Consider the following 21,444-nt stretch of genomic DNA (forward strand, 5'->3'; position numbering starts at 1 on the left):
GATATGCACGCAAGGCACACATGGGTGGAGAGCAGTGGCCTTCCCGAACGGTTATCAGCAGCACGCCCTTGGCCTGTTGTTATTTCTCACCGAATGCCATGTGGCCGCGTGTCTCCAATGGGGGAGCGGTGGCGCGGTGGCGAGTGCACTGCGCTACGAACCCGGCGACCCGAGTTCGATTCCCACTCACGGCCAACAGTGACGATTATCTGAACCGGTCGTGGGCCTCCCCTAGGTCGACTCGCCCTCAAAGTGAGTTCCTGGTGCAGTGTGTAAACATCGCCACTGGGGAGACAAAGGCGGCCGTGCGTGCGTGGTGCCGGCCACCCACCCCCTCGTGTGCCGTGCCGACCTTCACTAGGTGCTACTCACTAACAGCACTTGCCCCCAGTGCTGGATTAAGCTAGTGTGGGGCTTGTAGCATATGTTATAAAGGGCCCTACATTTAATTTTTTTTAAAAACACGTAAATGTTTAACTTGCATAGGAAAGTAATTGTGTTTTTTCATTTGCCAGATAATACAACAAATCGCTAATCTTAAACACCCAGTCGTTCTTCAAAGTCGAATGTAGTATAGTACTATAGTAATAGAGCAAGTGCAGAATCACTGAACCGGAATTGATAAGCTTGAAAGCATTTAACGCGGGGCCCTTGAAAGTGCGGGGCCCGTAGCATTTGTAGCCACTTTTGCTGCTAGGATAATCCGGCACTGCTTGCCCCAACAGTCTGTTAAGGCTGTCTTTTGTGTCTCCACCAGAACGAGGTGGCCCTGTTAAGAAATGAGGTTTCCCAGCTGAAGCAGCTGTTGATGGCGCACAAGGACTGTCCTGTCAGTAACATGAAAAAAGCACAGGGCTATCACGGTAAGGCCGCTCACATGAACGCCGCTCGACAATTTCTCTGCCACACACCGACCGTCAAATTAACGTAAACCATTATAAACACGCTCGCACGAATATTATATGACTGCAATGACGTCACCTTAATTTTAAGACGGGAAATCAGGATGACTTCAACAGTTCTGGCAATCGCGGACGGGCGCCACCGTAGGTTGCGACGGTATTACTGTACGGTGTGTTGCTCCGATTGCTCTTACTTTGAACCTCACTCCTCGATTGCTCCACCTTAACGACCGTGGCCCTCCACCCCAGTAATATTTCGGGCCTTCCAATTCAAGCACCGTACAAACTCTCACCTGTTTTACACCTTTAACAGTGCCCTTTCTTGCTGGCAAACTTTGCCGTCGCTGGGCCTGTGCGCTCAGCCAACCAGGTCGTATAGTTACACCCACGGCAAGACAAAGATCCCCCATATAACAGACTGTTGGGGCAAGTGCTGGTAGTGAGCAGCACCTATGAAGGCCAGCAGCGCACACGAGGGGGGTGGGTGGCCAACACCATGCCCGGCCGAACTTTGTCTCCCGAGTGGGCGATGTTTACACATCGTACCAGGTACTCACTTTAGGCCGAGTCAACCTAGGGGAGGCCCAGGTATCGGTTCAGATATTCGGTCACTGGTGTTGGCCACGAGCGCGAATCAAACCCTGGTCGCCGGGTTTCGTAGCGCAGCGTGCTAATTCGCTACACTACCGCTCCCCACACACGTACACACACACAGGCACGTACACACACAGACACGTACACACACACAGAGCACTCGCTAACGATCCGCAGTCATAAACGAGCGGCGAGATTCTGGAACAGACAAAAAAATGGAAGTGCCGGCACGCGGAACGGAATGATACGTTCTCATTTAAATACGAGAAAGTGTTGACGCACATTAAAAAAAATATATACACATAAACTGTTATTGCGTAGTATAATTACCGTTTCTTAAAGGTTTAGTGCACCCCTGTGTAAGGAGTTATGGTGGTGGGGGGGGGGGAAACGCAGATAATACACAGCCTGTCTTCTTGGCTATCCATAGCAAAGACAAAGATGCTCCGTATAGCCTTAAGACTGTTGGGGCAAGTATTGTTAGCGAGCACCTATGAAGGCCGGAATGGCACACGAGGGGGCGGGTGGCCAGCACCACGCCCGACCGCCTTTGTCTCCCCAGTGGCGATGTTTACACACCGCACCGGGTGCTCATTTCGGGCTGAGTCGACATAGGGGAGGCCCAGGTACCGGTTCAGATATTTCGGTCACTGGTGTTGCCCACGAACGGGGAATGGGATAGCTTGTGACGGAGTTAACCTCGAGGAATGTCGTTGTTAGCAATCGGGAACAGCTGCCCAAACAAACAAAAAAAATACCACCTCCAGAAAAGCCGTTGTCATCACTGCTCAATGAGAAGGTGGGGTGGTACCTACACGCTGCACGTGGCTTGCCTCTAACCCAGCAGTGTGTAGATGCATCAGCGAGGCTTGGTGAATCACCGCATGCACAGATGTTGTTTAAATTCCCCTTCTTACCGTGGGGCATTCGAGGAGGTGCCATCGTAACCCCTGGCTCGCCAGGGGAAGGCGGCGCAGCAATTGGACGGATCTCCCATCGGTTTCCATCTGTACAGGGTGGGGGAGGAATTGAGTGTCATTGCCGCCAATGTATCCGTGGGTTTTCACCGCGTGCTCCGGCTTCCTGTCACTTGCGTGAACGCTCATCAACCCTATCCCGTCCGGGGACGTCTGCACGTTGAGATGTTCTGACCTTTCCTACGCTGTGCACTGCTATCGTTATACTGGTTCGCTGTCGTAACATTGACCCACTGTGCCGCTACTGGACATCTGTCTAATTGAAGAAAGCTTCATAGCTCCAATCTGTGGGGAAAGAGTTGGCAGCCCTCCCCCTCCACCCCCCGACCTGTGACCCAGGTGTCGGCAAAGTAAAACAAAAACACGACTGCTGACGAGGTGCGTTTTTTGTCCCGCGTGTCAACGCGTCGTCCGTGTGTGCCGCAGAAGACGAAAGCCCCACGGAGGAGCAGGCGAGTTGCTCGCAGCAGCAGGTGATTCAGCACGTGTCCTCCAACTCCCTGTCCTCCGCGTTGACGCAGCTCGGCAACCCCAGGACAGAGCTGGCTCGCATCGGCCAATCGCAGCTCGGCATGAGCGTCGTTTCGCAGGGCATGACCCTGACCAGCTGACTCGGGCCTGCCTGTTGATTTGCCCTTCGAGTAAGCGACCAAGCGGTGCGGAAAGAACCGTAGGCAACGATTTTATATTGAAAAGAAAATTAAGTTTATATTAATGTACGTGCGTGAACGCATATAGTATATCACACATACGCACGCACGCGCACAAGCTGCAAAAACGATAAACGGCTGGCCATTCGCCGCCATGCCACTGTGGCGTCGCCAAGGCGTTCGTGCCAGGCTAAGTGCACTTCGGAGGCCCTCACGTGAATTGTTGAAGACTCGTCGGCAGGAGGTCAATGGACAGGCCCGCGTGTTGTGGGTCGACCGACGTGCCAGGCTAGGTGTGGAGTTGGTTGTGTTAATGGTTTGACCGACTGCGGCGACTGGTACATGTGCTCCCCCGTGTGCCACACAGTATATACACTGTGTGTACATACATGTGTGCAGTGGTTGGTTCACGTGACCCCCTCCCTCACCAAGCCCCACCCTGCAGCCACTCGTGGCTGCTACCATTCAACATAACAATCACTTAAATCAGAATCTGTATTTATGGTGGACGAATCTAATGAACTACCAAGCTCTTTCTCACACATGTCCACAGTTGGGGGTGGGTCAGAAAGTTACAAACAATTAAAAAAAAACCGATAGAGATGAAAAAGTATAGAAAAAGGTAAGCAAATGACTAAAAATAAATACGTAAAATAGATAAAGTGTACAAGTTCAAATTGCATAAGAACACCGATACCCAAGGTTGCGCAAGGCAGCAACATCACAGCAAAGCAGTCCCAGACCAAACCAAGACGGACACACAGTAGACGACCCTCAATGGAGTTGCTCGTTAAAAAAAATGTAACTCTCGCTACCATGGATTAATGACGTCGCTCGCACAACGCAAAAAAACACAAACGTTCAAATTGCACTTGACACTGGATTTTTTTGTTTATTTTATTTTGAAAATGTCGCAGAAAGGGCCCAGCCGGCTACGACGGCGTGTCCATTCCACCCCGGCAAAGTGCCCCAAAACTTTCGCGAGCGAGGCTGTCTCAACGGAATAAGTCGTCGTGATGAACGCGCCCCGACGTTATTGTTACGATTCGCGTTTGATTTTTTGGGTCCGATCACGCCGCGTGCCGGATAGTGTGTGTGTGTGATACATGTTCCTCCCACCCGACACAGCCAATTAACCCTTTCCCTCCGCCGTTCCGAGACTGTCTGCAAGTTGCAGCGTGGGCGAGGGGGGGGGGGGTCCTCGTTCACCGCTGAATCTCGGAATGCGCGAGCGGTTAAGCGTTAATTTTATTTGGAGCAGCAGCGTGGCGTGGTTTTTACAGACGTTGTACTGTACTCACCGCACAGAACCGCAGCGACACGACCGCAGCACTATACGATAGCTGGCGACACAACTGTGCCAAACTGTCTCCCCCCCCCCCCCCGCATGGCCTTGTGGGAGCATCGGTACCAATAAAGTTTTCGTTTCCCCCCCCCCCCAACCAATGTCGTTTCTATGACGTACACGTACGTGAAGGGGTTAAGTCGGGGGAGCATCGGTACCAATAAAGTTTTCGTTTCGCCCCCCCCATCCCCCAATGTCGTTTCTATGACGTACACGTAACGTGAACACAAGTGCCAATGTATTGCCGCTGTGGATCGTGCTCCCAACGCCCATCAACTTTGCTGCCAACGCCCAACTATTAAGTGCGGCACTTTCAACTCACGTCGACGACTTTTATTTAAAATCGGCTGTGGTCAGCCGGGTGGAGGAGGGTGTGACAACACAGTGCTTGCGCGAACCGACCCAAAGGTTTGGCGACGGAATCGTAATATTGGTCACGAAAGCTCGCGCGTTAAATTTGTCTATTTTTGGTGGTTTATTTTTTAGCACTTTTTTTACCGTGTTATATTTTAGGACTCTATGGTACTCTGGTATACGGATCGTAACTCTTATACGGCTGAGAGGCATTAGTGATAAACTATGAAGAAAACCATAGTTGACATGCAATAGATTCATTTGTGCGAGTTGGACTTTTAGCTTTTATACCCTTGCTCATGGTATAAACTCTTGAACTATCGCTCTGTACACACGGTGAACTCTTGATTCACTGGGGAATGGATGGGCCCAAAGATATAGAAAAAAAATAACACAGATAATGCAAAACGTGTGTAAATCCGACTATACAAAAACGCACTTAGTGAGGAAAAAAAGTTTTTGATCCCCTGCTGATTTTGTACGTTTGCCCACTTACAAATAAATGATCAGTATATAATTTTAATGCTAGGTTTATTTGAACAGTGAGAGACAGAATAACAACAAAAAATCCAGAAAAACGCATGTCAAAAATGTTATAAATTGATTTGCATTTTAATGAGGGAAAAAAGTATTTGACCCCCTCAATCAGAAAGATTTCTGGCTCCCAGTTGTCTTTTATACAGGTAACAAGCTGAGATTAGGAGCACTCCCTTGAAGAGTGTGCTCCTAATCTCAGCTAGTTACCTGTATAAAAGACACCTGTCCAGAGAAGCTATCAATCAGATTCCAAACTCTCCACCATGGCCAAGACCAAAGAGCTCTCCAAGGATGTCAGGGACAAGATTGTAGACCTACACAAGGCTGGAATGGCCTACAAGACCATTGCCAAGCAGCTTGTTGAGAAGGTGACAACAGTTGGTGCGATTATTCGCAAATGGAAGAAACACAAAAGAACTGTCAATCTCCCTCGGCCTGGGGCTCCATGCAAGATCTCACCTCGTGGAGTTGCAATGATGATGAGAACGGTGAGGAATCAGCCCAGAACTACACGGGGGGATCTTGTCAATGATCTAAAGGCAGCTGGGACCATAGTCACCAAGAAAACAATTGGTAACACACAATGCCGTGAAGGACTGAAATCCTGCAGCGCCCGCAAGGTCCCCCTGCTCAAGAAAGCACATATACATGCCCGTCTGAAGTTTGCCAATGAACATCTGAATGATTCAGAGGACAACTGGGTGAAAGTATTGTGGTCAGATGAGACCAAAATGGAGCTCTTTGGCATCACCTCAACTCGCCGTGTTTGGAGGAGGAATGCTGCCTATGACCCCAAGAACACCATCCCCACCGTCAAACATGGAGGTGGAAACATTATGCTTTGGGGGTGTTTTTTCTGCTGAGGGGACAGGACAACTTCACCGCATCAAAGGGACGATGGACGGGGACATGTACCATCAAATCTTGGGTGTGAACCTCCTTTTTTCAGCCAGGACATTGAAAATGGGTCGTGGATGGGTATTCCAGCATGGCAATGCCCCAAAACACACGGCCAAGGCAACAATGGAGTGGCTCAAGAAGAAGCACATTAAGGTCCTCGAGTGGCCTAGCCAGTCTCCAGACCTTAATCCCATAGAAAATCTGTGGAGGGAGCTGAAGGTTCGAGTTACCAAACGTCAGCCTCAAAACCTTAATGACTTGGAGAAGATCTGCAAAGAGGAGTGGGACAAAATCCCTCCTGAGATGTGTGCAAACCTGGTGGCCAACTACGAGAAACGTCTGACCTCTGTGATTGCCAACAAGAGTTTTGCCACCAAGTACTAAGTCATCTTTTGCAGAGGGGTCAAATACGTATTTCCCTCATTAAAATGCAAATCAATTTATAACATTTTTGACATGCGTTTTTCTGGATTTTTGTTGTTATTCTGTCTCTCACTGTTCAAATAAACCTACCATTAAAATTATAGACTGATCATTTCTTTGTCAGTGGGCAAACGTACAAAATCAGCAGGGGATCAAATACTTTTTTCCCTCACTGTATTGAGTAACAAGTGATTTCCCTTCGAAAATTTGCATCGAGGCATTGCTGCTCATCTGTTTACATGACAGCCCTGAGCCAGCGGTGCAAATTTCATACATCTGCGGTGGGTGGAGAGTTATTTATCCTGGAGTAATCTGATGACCTATAAAGCTCTTTTTGTTCACAGATGTCCAGTCGGGGCACGGGGTCACGTGACCGCAGAGGCAAACCCGTCACGTGTGGGGAGCAAGCAGATCAATAAAACCGGTGCGCGTTAAACTAATCAGAGATTATGAAAAAAAACAATCGTGAGCACGGTTGGTTAACCTTTGGCCCTGACGATCCGCCCGATGCAGCAAATCGAGAGCTGGATCAGAGAATGCCAAAAGTCGAACAGCATAAAGGCAATGCTAACACTGGTGAGGCAAGGCCATAAAGAAGGCCGTCTCTGGTGTAGGCCAATCAGATTCAGGGACAATGCATACATTATCAAAGAATGTTTGCATGTTTTACACATGGTGTGGTTAATGCAGACTTCATGCCTTTTATTTGAATATTTGTAACCCTTTTCCATTGCAAGGCGACTACAAGTTACAGGGTAGGTTCCCGTACACCGTTGAATCTCGGAACGCATAAGCAGTTAGCGTTAATTTTATTTCTAGGAGGCATAGCGCCGTTGTTTTTAATGACATCGTCCTCACCGCAGAGAACTGTAGCGACACAACCGCACTGCGATAGCTGGCGCCAAACTGTGTCACACGCCCTCCCGCCACATGGCCTTATGGGAGCATCGGTACCGATAAAGTAATTTTAGGTTTTTTTACTTCCGGTTCCGTTCCCCGATGACGTACACGTGTACGACGTAATCGGAAACGTCAAAGCGTTAAACTTGTGCTATTGCTGGAAAGGGTGAAGCCCATCCTTTTTTTGCCGATATCAAGATAAAAAATAATTGTAAGTCCTCCGAAGATACAATCGAGAGTTGACTGCGTGTACGCAAACGCGTAATATACACACAGACACGCACGAGGGAGGGGCACAGTCGAAAGGTTTCAAGAGTGGAACGTTAAAATCTGCACAGGACTTGTCCTTTTCACTGTACTTTTACTTTTCAATGTAAGTCGCCTATATTAATATATTATTATTGTACAAAGCTGTCGGGGTAGTAATCAAAGTGGTGGCGGCTGCGGTATTTTTTAACGGTCGCGTTAAAAAAAATGTTTAAGGACATTTGAGTATTATTGTTATTATCAAGTCCAATGTCGACATCCCCACGTTATAATATACCATCGTCCTGCCTTCCCCTGTGTGTTCTCGTTTGCAAGGCATTGATATCGTCTCTGTATAAACGATGCAGCACTTACAAAAAAAAGCTTTTTTTTACCGCTTTAAAATGCCAAAGACTTTCTTGGTTGTTTTTGAAGGATTTTACTTTGTATATATTGTACATAATTGTGACTTGACTTTTGGTTTTATGTATAAAAAATTACGACAACAAAAACATATATATTAAAAAATCCTATATTTTGTGCCTGAAAAAAACCCCAGAAAAACTTAAAAGCTTTATAAGGTGGGTTGTATCACTGACACACGGGGGTGGTGGATATACAACAGAGGCATTGAATCGGCGCTTCCTTTCAGCCTGAACAATCCAGAACGCCGTTTCCGGCTATGTATTTTTGGCAACGCCACATCAATCTCGCCTTAATTATTATTATCATCATTAACGTCCTCCGTAGTACCCTATATTCCTATAAACATCTTTATAGGATTATTAGTCATGTAGGGTGCAGTAATACAGGAGTATTTACAGATAACGGCATAACCTAGTGGTGGTAGTCCCTTGCGCCGATAACCCGCGACTTTCTCGAATGCAGCACTGCCTGACAGCTTGCCGGCAAACATATTGAGTGCGAGAGATTAATCTCCGTGTCGCAGCAGACGCATTCACAATGCTGCGGTGGCCACGCATCCGCAAATAGCGAAAGACGTAGTTTTTGTACGTTTAAAAAAGCAGGCTCGCCGCGACACTCCGTGCGATGGCAGCATCCACGATATGCCCCGCGTCGCCCGGTTTGCAAAAAGCATCGTCGAGTTGGGGATCGCTCCGCCACTCGTTCAAGTTACGCAAAATATTTCGGGGATTCCCCCCCCCCCCCTCTTCCCCTCTTCCCCCTCTCCAGATAAAGTAACTCGTGAAATAACGGTGAAGTTAACGACGAATAATAGAGTTCTAAAGTAATAATAAAACGGACAATAATGAAAGTTCGAACGTTAGAAGCACTGGAATGTACCGGTTGCACGAGCGTGCCGTTTTCCTGCGCGAATCGACCCCAAGACACGGTGCCGCACCGCGGTGAGAGTTTACCATGGGAGTTTCACTTTACCATGGGCAGGGGTCAGCAACGCCGCGGTTCCAGAGCCGCATGTGGCTCATTAAGGACCGTTTCGTGACATTATTAAGGGCCACCCACCGTCTCTTATTCACGTGCATTGCGGCTCTTGAAATATTTAGTTTGATTTGACCAAATTCGCTAAAAAAAGTCTCTTTTCTTGCTGCAGACCCCCGAGCTAGCCGTAGTAGACGTAGCGCCACCCAGGTGGCTCCCAACAGGAGAAACCTCTTACTTGAATATCTCCTCTTCGGACCACGCGTTCTTTCGTTGCCCACGCAAGAACGCGCGGCTAGCGCTGGGTGACCCCGTTGGCGTGGAATTAGGGGTGAACGGTGCCCAGCGTGGATCGGCCCAACTGTGTTAGTTAACAGCAGCCTTGTCGTCTTCCCGTTTTCTACTGGCATATCCCGGCCGGCAGATGGGACCCCTAGCAGGATGGTGGACGGTTTTCCATCGGAGAGTTGCCAAGCAAAGCCAGAACCAAACCATAAAAAAGTATCTGGCTCAGAGTACGCATACGTAGAACTTCCTTCAGCCAGCCTCGCCGCACCGACAGTGCCGATATAATCACGACAGCCAGCCGAGTACTCGGGTACTCACGACAGCCAGCGAGGGCACACAGCAACCTTGTGTGTGTGTGCCCCCCCCCCTCCATTTCCTCCTTCCCCCACTCATTCCTCCCCCCCCCCACAGTAGGATCCGCGCCTACTGAAGCTTGTTGCAATGGATGGATGGCATGGGGGGGGGGGGGGGGTTGGGAAGTCAGATTGGTGGCAATAGACTCTATGGTCGATTGTCTCTCTTCCATCGTCGAAATGTCTCATTTGATAAATAAATAAATAAAAGGCTGTCTGGTGACCCAACCTTGTGGCCAACATGAGTGTTCATTTTTGTGTCGTACGTTTTATTTACGCAGATCGCTGCCGTCAACAAAATAAAACTGCTGCAGGGGATTTGTAAGGCGCCGCCAGTTTCATGCTACGGGAGGCAGCGGGAAAGCCGCAGCCAAAGCGGGAAGAGGAAGGCAGCCCAGAAACTGGCGCTGAAAAAAAATCCCCAAACTGTGTGATTCTATTTCGGGATCTTTGGCCGACAAATTCCCCAAACTCTGATTCTAGTTCGGGATCTTTGGCCGAAATATTATCCTAACTGTGATTCTATTTCGGGATCTTTGGCCGACAAATTCCCCAAACTCTGATTCTAGTTCGGGATCTTTGGCCGAAATATTATCCTAACTGTGATTCTATTTCGGGATCTTTGGCCGACAAATTCCCCAAACTCTGATTCTAGTTCGGGATCTTTGGCCGAAATATTATCCTAACTGTGATTCTATTTCGGGATCTTTGGCCGACAAATTCCCCAAACTCTGATTCTAGTTCGGGATCTTTGGCCGAAATATTATCCTAACTGTGATTCTATTTCGGGATCTTTGGCCGACAAATTCCCCAAACTCTGATTCTAGTTCGGGATCTTTGGCCGAAATATTATCCTAACTGTGATTCTATTTCGGGATCTTTGGCCGACAAATTCCCCAAACTCTGATTCTAGTTCGGGATCTTTGGCCGAAATATTATCCTAACTGTGATTCTATTTCGGGATCTTTGGCCGACAAATTCCCCAAACTCTGATTCTAGTTCGGGATCTTTGGCCGAAATATTATCCTAACTGTGATTCTATTTCGGGATCTTTGGCCGACAAATTCCCCAAACTCTGATTCTAGTTCGGGATCTTTGGCCGAAATATTATCCTAACTGTGATTCTATTTCGGGATCTTTGGCCGACAAATTCCCCAAACTCTGATTCTAGTTCGGGATCTTTGGCCGAAATATTATCCTAACTGTGATTCTATTTTGGGATCTTTGGCCGACAAATTCCCCAAACTCTGATTCTAGTTCGGGATCTTTGGCCGAAATATTATCCTAACTGTGATTCTATTTTGGGATCTTTGGCCGACAAATTCCCCAAACTCTGATTCTATTTCGGGATCTTTGGCCGAAATATTATCCTAGCTGTGATTCTATTTTGGGATCTTTGGCCGACAAATTCCCCAAACTCTGATTCTAGTTCGGGATCTTTGGCCGAAATATTATCCTAACTGTGATTCTATTTCGGGATCTTTGGCCGAAAAATTCCCCAAACTCTGATTCTATTTCGGGATCTTTGGCCGAAATATTATCCTAACTGTGATTCTATTTTGGGATCTTTGGCCGAAAAATTCCCCAAACTCTGATTCTATTTCGGGATCTTTGGCCGAAATATTATCCTAACTGTGATTTTATTTTGGGATCTTTGGCCGAAAAATTCCCCAAACTCTGATCCCATTTTTGTGATCTTTGGCCGGAACGGCACACGAGGGGGTGGTTGGCCAGCACCACACCAGGACTGTCTTTGTTTCCCCGAGTGGCGATGTTTACACACCGCACCCACGTACCCATGAAGCCGAGGCCACCTAGGGGAGGCCCAAGACCGGTTCGGATAACCGCCGCTGATTTCGTGAGCGGGAATTGAACTCGGGTTACTGGGTTCGTAGAGCATTGCGCTAACCGCTACACCACCGCCGCCCCCCCCCACTACACTTGAATGTATTCACGCATCCACTCTCACCAACTTACCCACCCAGTTACTCAATACTCACCGATTCACTCACCCAACCACCACCACACTGCAGGTCACCAAAACAAATCTTATTTGTGCTCCTTTCCCTCGCACTGTTCCACTTTATAGAATTCCCTCCCGGAGTCTCCCTCGCAAGCTCACGGAACAACAATAATTAGCTTCCTCAATTCTAGAAACGTCTTGACTTGCCATCTGTTAAAACCTTTAAAAATGTACCGTTTGTTGCTGGCTGCCCTTCTGGGCGTTTTACAGCCTGTGTTCGACGAACTGTAACAATACACAAAACAAACCAAGAGGTTGCATTTTATGTTGGCTAGCCATCGAACAAAGACGGTCGCTGCATCGCCCGGCGCTTTGAGATGTGCTTCAGCGGCCGTCTGGAACGTTCTGCCTTGCGACATTAGAAAGCCGCTGGAGCTATGCGCTTTTAAATCTAGATTGAAAAGATTTTCTTTAGAACTGCTTTTTGTGTTTAGTTTGTCCTTCCCCTGCACCACCGCTTTGCACGGTTGGCTACTTATGGTGAAAAATGTGAAGACAAAGATGCCCTATGTAGCTGTTAGCGGGCACCTTTTAAGGCTGGCACGGTACACAATGGGGTGGGGTGGCCAACACCATGCCTGAACACCTTTTGTCTGTATTGAAATCTATTTTTTTTAAGTGCTGTTTGTGATTCGTTTGTTGTCCCGACCCCCACACCTACGATTAGCAAGGTTGGCAACGTACGGTGTCAAAGAAGTTCAACGTACGTACAAGTACATGATTGCGAAACCTTTCGTACCCAAAACAAAGGCGTCAGTTGGTGGGCAAATCTTGCATACGGGCAGCATTCCCCCACGAAGAGGGCAAATCGGTCATATTCCGTTTGTTTCCCGTTGTTATTTTCTTACAAACTAAAAATAGCTACGATGCCAAGGCAGGTCACAAATTGTTAGCAGCTGCCAAAAAAAGCCACGTGTACAGGCAAAGGCAGCAGTTGTAGAATAGTCCGTGTAAAGGGTTTTTGTTATTCTTGGGTTCCACGGTGGCGAAATGTTAACTACCTTGCCTGGTATGCAGGAGGTCGTGGTGCTCGATCCCGACACTGCCAATGCCTGCGCGCTGCTGTATATTTGGATATTTGCATGTCTCGCTCCCCGTGGCCGCGTGGATTTTTCTGCGGGTCCTCCGGGTTTCCCCTCCACATTTAGAATCAACATCACGCGTTTGGAGTATTTGGCTGTTAGAAATGTCCACATAAACAACTTCCTTGAGCTATCATGTGGCCTGGTCGCTTCTGAAAAAGAGCTACAAGATCTCAGTGGGCCTTACCTGGTAAAATAAAAAAATAGCTTGAGAGCGTTCAGTTTTTCTTGTATTGTAGGTAAGAATTGCTACTTTGAATACTCCACACTATGGCCGCGAGCAAGCGGTGTAAATTCCACATTCATTTGACGTGACCCAGTCTCTAGATATAATAATGTTTTACAGCCCTCTGAACGTCTTTGATGGATGAAGGCCATCCCCCCCTCCACCCCCTTGGTGGTGTTGGTCAAGATGTGCCGTATACTTCACCGCACCGCGTGATTGCGGGTTCAAGAAAGTAGGTTGGGGCTGGCTGGCCCAGGAGGGCATGGACTGCACACCTTCGATTAGCACGGTCGGCGACGTACGGTGCGAAATAAGTTTTTGCACTCCATTTGGCTAAATTCCAACTTGAGAGAATTTGTAAAAAGTCAGGCTCGACTGTCTCGTGCTCTGTCAGATATAGGTGTCTAGAAGCAATGTATCTGTGGTAGCTCTGTGATAACCGCTTCCACTGACCGTTCCCAAAACACCAAGCCTTGAGAACTGCACTGCGCCATATCGAAATGGGCTCGTTTCGATACACAGGATGCCTATAACGCAATCAAGAACAAAATTTGGGATTTTTTTTCCTGTTTGTGTAAAAAAAAAGTACGGGACTCAAAAACCGATTCACATATCAGCCATCACTCACGATGGCCATGCACCGGGAATCCAACTTGGGTCAGCAAGGTTTATAGCGCAGCAGTTGTTACCACTCATTGATTTAAGACGGAATAAACCTCCCCCACGTTCCGTTTCCACTTTTGTCATCCGACGCAAAACATTAAGCGTTATTCGTTAGCTTTTTTTTGTGGACACGTGGCAGTGTCGATCATGGATGGAATCGAGCCGTTACTCGACCTACCTTCGACGGGGGCGGGGGGGGGGGGGTATCAGTGTCTCAGCCCCCCCCCCGGAAGCCACTCACGCGTCCACCACCGCCTCTGCTGCTACTGCGACTTACTACTACGCCTCTGCCGCATGCGAGCTAGGCAGAATTAATTGATTTCATTCCTCTAAGTGCTTCTCGTGGAGCCCTGATTGATGACGCTCGTCGACGCGCTCGGGGATTAACGGCGTCCCCATTGCGGGTCATAGAGCATCGACGTGTCACACCGCGCCACATCGTCGGTGTCGTCGTCGTCAGCCGTGATCTATCAGCTGCTGGATGGTCTCCTCCCAAGAGCGGTCGCCACCTCCTGCCGCGGTCTTGCGATGGAGCAGGCCGTCTCGATCAACGGGAGGCAGCTTGCGGCACCAGGATTCGCATGCGGCGCTTTAAAAAACAAAAAAAAACTACTTCGTGATGTTATTATTTACTAAGGAACCACCACTCGTCTCGTAGTCGCCACAGTGCATTGCGGCTCTTGAAATATTGAGGTGTTTAAAAAAATAATAGAATTAGAAAAAAATGGCTCTCCTCGTTGTTTTAGTTGCCAACCCCTCGAGCTAGAACCTTCGCACGGCCCGAGTTCGTCATTCCATCTCCCAAGTGGACATCCCTCCTCTGCTGTGTTCTCTCCTTTCGACCCTGGAGGGCTTGATGCACCGTAGTCAGAATCGCCATTCAAGAATCCGATGAGCTATGAAGCTCTTTTTCACACGCGTCCAGTAACCGCACCTCCCCACCATCATTCGCCAACCAGGATTTCAACTCACAATTCTTCCGACTGCGAGCCGCTCCGCTCTATCGATGAGTAACTACTGGCCGAATATCACGTGGAACTTGCCCTCTTAGTAAACTATGAAAAAAATGTTTACTTTACGAGTTAAGGTCCACCGAGCTACGTGGCTCCCCTTTTCAGAAGCCACCTGTGCCACAAATGATAGCCCAACGAAGTGACTTATCATCACGTGGAAATTCACAGCAGCCACATACTCTAAACGCACGTTGAGTCTAAATGTGGAGGGTGGAAAAACCGGAGAACCCGCAGAAAGAATCCACGCAACCACAGAGAGAGAGACGCGCAGACTGCAAATATAGAGCAGGAGTCAGGGTCGGGATCGATCCCACAACTTCCTGCATACCCGGCGAAGGAGTTAACATCTTGACACCGACCCACAAACATGTTTCCAGCGACCGTCGCCCTAAATAGCCGCAGAGATTCATGGTCCCAACCCTAAAGCAATGGGAATCTACCGCAGTAGAAACAGTCGCAGAGCGGTTAGCTCACAAAAACAAATGACACCCAGCCACGTAGCAAAACATCCCGAATAGCGGGAACCAACTCACCACAAGGTCCATGCAATTCCAATTCACACACACGCCAAAGCCGCCCGCCGCCCACTCTCCCCCATTCAAACTCTTAGCAACAGGTCCGGAAGAGGCGGTGGGTCACGTGCGGACGTGGGTGGAGGGGGGGGGGCATCGGCCGGCACTCGTGTGGACCTCCTCCCCCCCCCCCCCCGGCATTCCGACAATTTCTGCCCAACTCAGCGGATCCCCCCCTACCCCCTCCCTGAAAAAATAAGCAAGAGCGGAACCAGCCGAAGCACTCGGCCCACACCTGTGTGAGCACACCCCCCACTCCACGATGCAATTCATCATCATCATCAGCAGCAGCACTGCACGTGCCACTGTAATGAGGCCCCGAGCCAGTGGTTCTTAACCTGGGGTGCACGCCACCCGCCACCCCCCCCCCTCCCTGGGGGTGCGAGATGCCCTTTCTGGGGGTGCGAGACATGGCCAGCATTCTTTTTTTTGGAAGGTAAATCATCGAACACGCAGAGCACGGACACGTAAGTACGACTGTGTTTCGTCAAACCTCTATGGATTTCTTAACATTATACTTTTTTTACGATTGAAAACCTGCAGGTCTAAAAGCAGCAGCAGCATCTTGAGTATTTACAAATTAAGTTTTTTTGCACAGTTTCTGGCGGATTATATTAGTTTCAGAATCGTCAGAATATTTATTTTTACTGGAGGAATCCGATGAGCTATAAAGCATTTTTTTCCCACAGATCTGCTGTGGGGGCCTGAGGTCAGAACGTTACAACAAACATTACGAACGGGAGTGCAAAGTATAGTAAAGGTAAACAGATCACTGAAAAATATATACAAAACTAAACTATTTCTTCCCAGGTAATGGACCACTGAGCTCTCCTCTTTTTTTTTCAGAAGCCACCTGGCCGCAAATGAAGTGGCTTATCGTGTGGAAATGTATCGCAGCAAAATAATCTAAACAATCTAAAACAATCTAAATAATCTCAACGCATGTTTCTAAATGTGGGAGGGGAAAGAGACGGCGAGGACCCCGTGATACAAAAAAATCCACGCAACGACACTTGGTTAGACACTTGGTTAGACACTTGGTTAGACACTTGGTTAGACACTTGGTTACTGTGCCAGCAGCCCCCATGGCATTACGGGGGGTGGAGGGGGGGCCGGACGCGGGGGGGCTATGCCCCCCCTACTTCAACCCCAATTGCAGCGTCGCCCGGTTATGGAGCAGGGCGGGCGGGACGCTCCGAGTCACCGACGAATGCGCAGAGGCCCTGCGCCGCTGCTCATACGAGCGGAGCGCGCGCGCCACGAAACGCTCTCCTCCTCCTCCTCCCCCCACCACCACCGAGGCTCAACGCGTTTATGCACTCGCTGTCTGTACAGCGACGTCTGTCCCACTCGTGTGTCTCGTCTGCTCCACCCGTGTGTGTGTCTCGTCTGCCTCATTGTTCAGTCATCTCGGGACATTAAACGTGACTGTCGATGTCACTTGCCTACTAATAATGACGAGGACGTTCGTGATGATCCACTCAAGACGACGCGCATTGTCCCGCCGTACTCGTCTCTCCTCCGGGATCGAGATAGATTTCACGGCTTAAATTCTCGCTCGATATTTTGCGGAACGCCGCTTGCTATATGGCTGGCTCGGAGTGGGGATTTAGCGACGTAAGGCACCACCACTAGGAGTACAGTACAAGGTTAGGCCTATCCATGATAATCCGATGTTATAATTATTAGAATCCGATATTTTTGAAACATTTCTTCAGAACCGTTTTGTATTTACTTGTCCTTCTCACGCATGTCTGAGCACGGTTGGCTACATACGGCGCGAAGTTCATACATACACGCATTATATCATTTTCCAATAAACCAATGCACAGGTATATAAACGTACTGCAATGTAGTGTCATTTTTTTGTGATTGACGTGGCCGCGGGACCAAATAATTCCTGCAATTAATGATTTAACAGCGTCACAAGACAGCTGGGGCTGAAATCACGCGGTCATGTGATGCAATGCCTGGATACAAGCCCTGGGGTTCCCTTATACCCGAGACGCGACAGCCCCGACACGCTCCAAACAAAGACAAAGACGCCGCCCCCCCGCCCCCCCCGTATCGTCTTAACAGACTGTTGCGTGCAGAACCTGTGAAGGCCGGAACGGCACACCAGGGGAGGGGGTGGGAGGTGGCCAGCACCAAGCCCGGCCGCCTTTGTCTCCCGAGTGGCGACGTTTACACACCGCACCAGGTACACATTTTGAGGCCAAGTCGCCCGGGGGTGGGGGGGGGGAAGAAGCTTCAGATAATCGTCACCGGTGTTGGTTGCTACGACGTGAGCGGGACTCGAACTCGTGCGTCCTGGTTCGTAGCGCAGCGCGCCAAGCCGCGACACCGCCGCCGCTCCCCAAAGTTTCCAACACCACCCGCCCCCATCCTTCCGGATTTTATCTTTTTTTGGGGGGGGGGAAGGTGGGGGTGGGGGTTTACGAGGGCAGTAATAATTGATGGGCTGAAATAAAGTGCTCACGAGACCAGATGTATCTGCCTTGTGGGTGACATCGTGCCGTCAAGAAATTGCCGTAAAAAAAGTTGGCAGAGGGCATACGTGAGATGAATGGCGGTGTGGCGTGCGGGAGAGCGACACGGGGAAGAGAGAGGGGGGGGGAGAGCCGGGGGGGGGGGGGGGGCCGCGAGTGATTTAGCGTCTCGCGGGCTGGCGACACGGCGACAATTCAATTATGCCGGCAGCCTCGCCTCCCTTTGTACCGGTTGTGTTTTTGTGACGGTATCGTCGCGGTTAACGCGCTGCGCTACGAGCCTGAGTCACCCGGGTTCGATTCCCGCTCACGGCCAACACCCAGTGACGATTATCTCAACCGTTCCTGGGCCTCCCCTAGGTCAACTCGAACTCAAATGAGTACCTGGTGCGGTGTGTAAACATCGCCACCGATCACAGTAGGGGGCACAGGTGGTGCATCGGCCAGTCATCTCAGTTGGTCAACCCTTGCCACCTTGCTGGGTCTTGTCCTCCTACCAGCGGGCGTTCGACACTTTCACGTGGCCTTAACGTGCACATCGCCTGGCACAAGCGCCGTGGTGACGTCACCGTCACTTAAGTGGCGAATGGCGGTTGGTAGTCGTGAATCATCTCAACCGGTCTTGGGCCTCCCCTAGGTCGGCTCGGCCTCAAATGAGTACCCGGTGTGATGTGTAAACATTGCCACTGGGGAGACAAAGGCGGGCGGGCGTGGTGCTTATGGTAGTGGTCATCACGTGGTAGCACGGTTGTTGTGTTATGGCGGCAGTGGCAGGAGAGATAATCTTGGTTGCGCCGGTGGTAGTAGTGGTTATGCAATGAAGAACCCTGCAAAGCTATCGACATTCTAATGTGGAGAAGTGGCGCAGTTGTCAGCGCACTGCTCATCAACGAGCCTCGGCCACCACCACTCCTTCAAGCTGCCCCCCCCCCCCCCCCATCGCCAACACAAATCCTCACGAACCAACAAAAGTCATGTCAGGGGTAGCCTTCAGCCAGCAGTGGATAGACCACGGCTACCGCTCGCTGCTGCTGCTGCTGCGGATGAACCATTTGAAATTGGACCGCGCGTTGTAACACGCGCAGTCAACAGACCAAAGTATTACCGCATGGAGGCTCTGGACCCCGACGACCGCCGTGTGAGAACCACACAAAACCCCCTCCCCCTTAACGTTGCTCAGAAGCCTTGCGAAGTCGAAGCGCGCGCGCGGCACCCCCCACCCAGCCCGCTCCAAACGAGTCCTGGCGCTTGACGCGACATTCAATGTCACCACTCGCGACATTGAATGTCACCACTCGCGACATTGAATGTCACCACTCGCAAGGTCGCAATCCACCCATGGGAGATTGCCGCCGCGGACCCACGACACAGTGGGGAGTGTGGGGGGGGGGGGGGGCAATGCGTGGGGAGTGTGGGGGGGGGTAACGCGTGGGGAGTGTGGGGGGGGGGGTAACGCGTGGGGAGTGTGTGTGGGGGGTAAACTCGTGGGCTCCCCTTGACAGTGGAGTGGGGGGGGGGTCGCCAATCCGCAACTTAGGAGCCGCATGCGGCTCTTAAAAGAAAAGCGGGTTCCGCTTGATGACGTTAAAGACCACCGTTCCGCATTGACCACGTGCGTTGTGCCTCCCAGAATGCCGCGTTATTACAGAATTTTAAAACGGTGTGTCCGCTGGTTTGCTTGGTCGGCAATCCTTTTGCCTCGTAATAAAAACACAACACCACAATCAGGGTTCCGTCCAGAATAAACGCCTCAAAGATGTGAACATCCTCACCTCCTGGCTTGGACATCGCAGCTTCTTCGAAGGCTTTCCGGGGGTCTCCGGATGCTGCCGAGGATGGCGACGATAAATGGTCTCGTAGGTTTAGGTCATAATCGCGTAAAACGCGTGGTTAAACCCGCCACCACCCGACAGCCAAATTAGCAAGGTTTGGTCACGCAAATAGAAAACGCCGTTACTAGTACAGCACACCTGTGTTTTAGAGAGCAAATCCACAACGTTTACAATCGGAGTACGACGTTTCAATCGCAACTAGCATCATCAGGCAGACAGGCAGCCGTGAGAGAAATCCTCCCGTTTCGTTAATATTTACGCGCTCTAACCCGCCAAATAAAAGCATACATTACGAACGATATTGTTCGCGAAAGCCGAGTACGTGTTAAAATGACAAAAAAAATAGCATGTTCTTGAATGCGAAGTCTTTCGGGATCGCCGCGCCGTTTCGTCCGCCGCGTCCGGGAGGCATTATCCCGCAATAAACTAAAACTTTAGTGGGGGAGGTTTGCCGCTGCTCATGTGACCACGAATGAATGCGTGGAAATTATTGATGAGTAATCTCAGCTGGCGTTGGATAGGTGTATTGTGTGTTGGATACGTGCATTGTATGTTGGATACGTGTATTGTGTGTTGGATACGTGTATTTTATGTTGGATACGTGTATTGTGTGTTGGATACGTGCATTGTATGTTGGATACGTGTATTGTGTGTTGGATACGCGTATTGTATGTTGGATACGCGTATTGTGTGTTGGATACGCGTATTGTGTGTTGGATACGTGTATTGTATGTTGGATACGCGTATTGTATGTTGATAGTCTTCACCGCTTTAGGTCGAGATTAGTTGGAATTCTGATTCCCTGATAAGTAATCTCTGATTGTGTTGCAGATGTGCATTGTATGTTACGCCTTCCACGCTTTGAGGCGAGATTAGTTGTAATACTGGTTTACTAATTCCAGATCTAGTCCGCGTGACAGTCGAATTGGCGATGTCGGATGGTGGAGGATTATTATTTTAGTTTATTATAAACTTAAACTATAAACTAGGTTTATTTATTTTTACCAGGTAAGACCCACTGAGCTATGTAGCTCTTTTTCAAAAGCGACCTTGCCCTCACATATGATATCTCAATTAAGTGGCCTATCATATGAACATTCATAGCATGCAAATACTCGAAACGCGTGACATTGCTTCTAAATGTTGAGGGAAAACCGGAGGACCCGGAGCAAAATCCACACGACAACGGGGATAACTACAGATATACAGGCGACAGGGTCAGGATTGAACCCACGCCCTCCTGTATTCCAGGCAAGGTACTTGACATCTAGCCACCGTGGCACCCACGGGAAATTAAGTGAATTTAAGGCATTTTAGGGATGTCTTCATCCAGCAGTGGATTGACCACGGCTGATGATATTGGGTGATGACATTAGGCATGCAATGATGCGTCACGTGGAGCACAAACACACGCCAAATATAATCTTATTTAGTTGTTTTTCGTGAGCGTGAACATGGATAGCTAACAATGAATCGATGCGTTGAGTTTACGTAACAAGCTTCAAATGCACCACCGTCTCCCTCTCTCTCTCCCTCTGTCCATCATCACGTTGATCAAACATAATACAACACATTCGTTAAGAGCACTGTGGCCTTCAAAGAAAAACACATAATAGGCGACGTTTCGGGCAATGGCCCTTCGCAACACAGAAGTCAAGGGAGCTGGTAGAGTAT

General features: G+C 49.4%; 1 protein-coding gene and 1 long non-coding RNA gene across 4 annotated transcripts in view; one reads left to right on the forward strand and one right to left on the reverse strand.

Moving 5' to 3' along the window:
* Positions 1-5,144, forward strand: part of LOC116948658 (cyclic AMP-responsive element-binding protein 5-like) — a 125,121-nt gene extending 119,977 nt beyond the window's left edge. For both annotated transcript variants that reach the window (XM_032965561.2, XM_032965560.2), the window contains exons 6-7: positions 758-863; positions 2,900-5,144. In XM_032965561.2, coding sequence (XP_032821452.1) covers positions 758-863; positions 2,900-3,084 — 291 coding nt within the window. In that variant the 3' untranslated portion in view covers positions 3,085-5,144. The remainder of the gene's footprint in view (positions 1-757; positions 864-2,899) is intronic.
* The window catches only part of LOC116948659 (uncharacterized), a 34,921-nt gene extending 14,259 nt beyond the window's left edge, over positions 1-20,662 (reverse strand). Inside the window, exons 1-2 of one of the 2 annotated variants that reach the window (XR_012945927.1) lie at positions 19,711-20,662; positions 2,414-2,503 (exon numbers count right to left, since the gene is read on the reverse strand). This is a non-coding gene — a long non-coding RNA (uncharacterized LOC116948659). The remainder of the gene's footprint in view (positions 1-2,413; positions 2,504-19,710) is intronic. The other variant, XR_012945926.1, reaches the window with a different exon arrangement.
* Between the last annotated feature and the right edge of the window lie 782 nt (positions 20,663-21,444).

The sequence above is a fragment of the Petromyzon marinus genome, chromosome 34 (assembly GCF_048934315.1).
Source record: "Petromyzon marinus isolate PM22_M1 ecotype Great Lakes invasive population chromosome 34, UKy_Petmar_22M1.pri1.0, whole genome shotgun sequence".
In the NCBI taxonomy this organism is placed as follows: domain Eukaryota; kingdom Metazoa; phylum Chordata; class Hyperoartia; order Petromyzontiformes; family Petromyzontidae; genus Petromyzon; species Petromyzon marinus.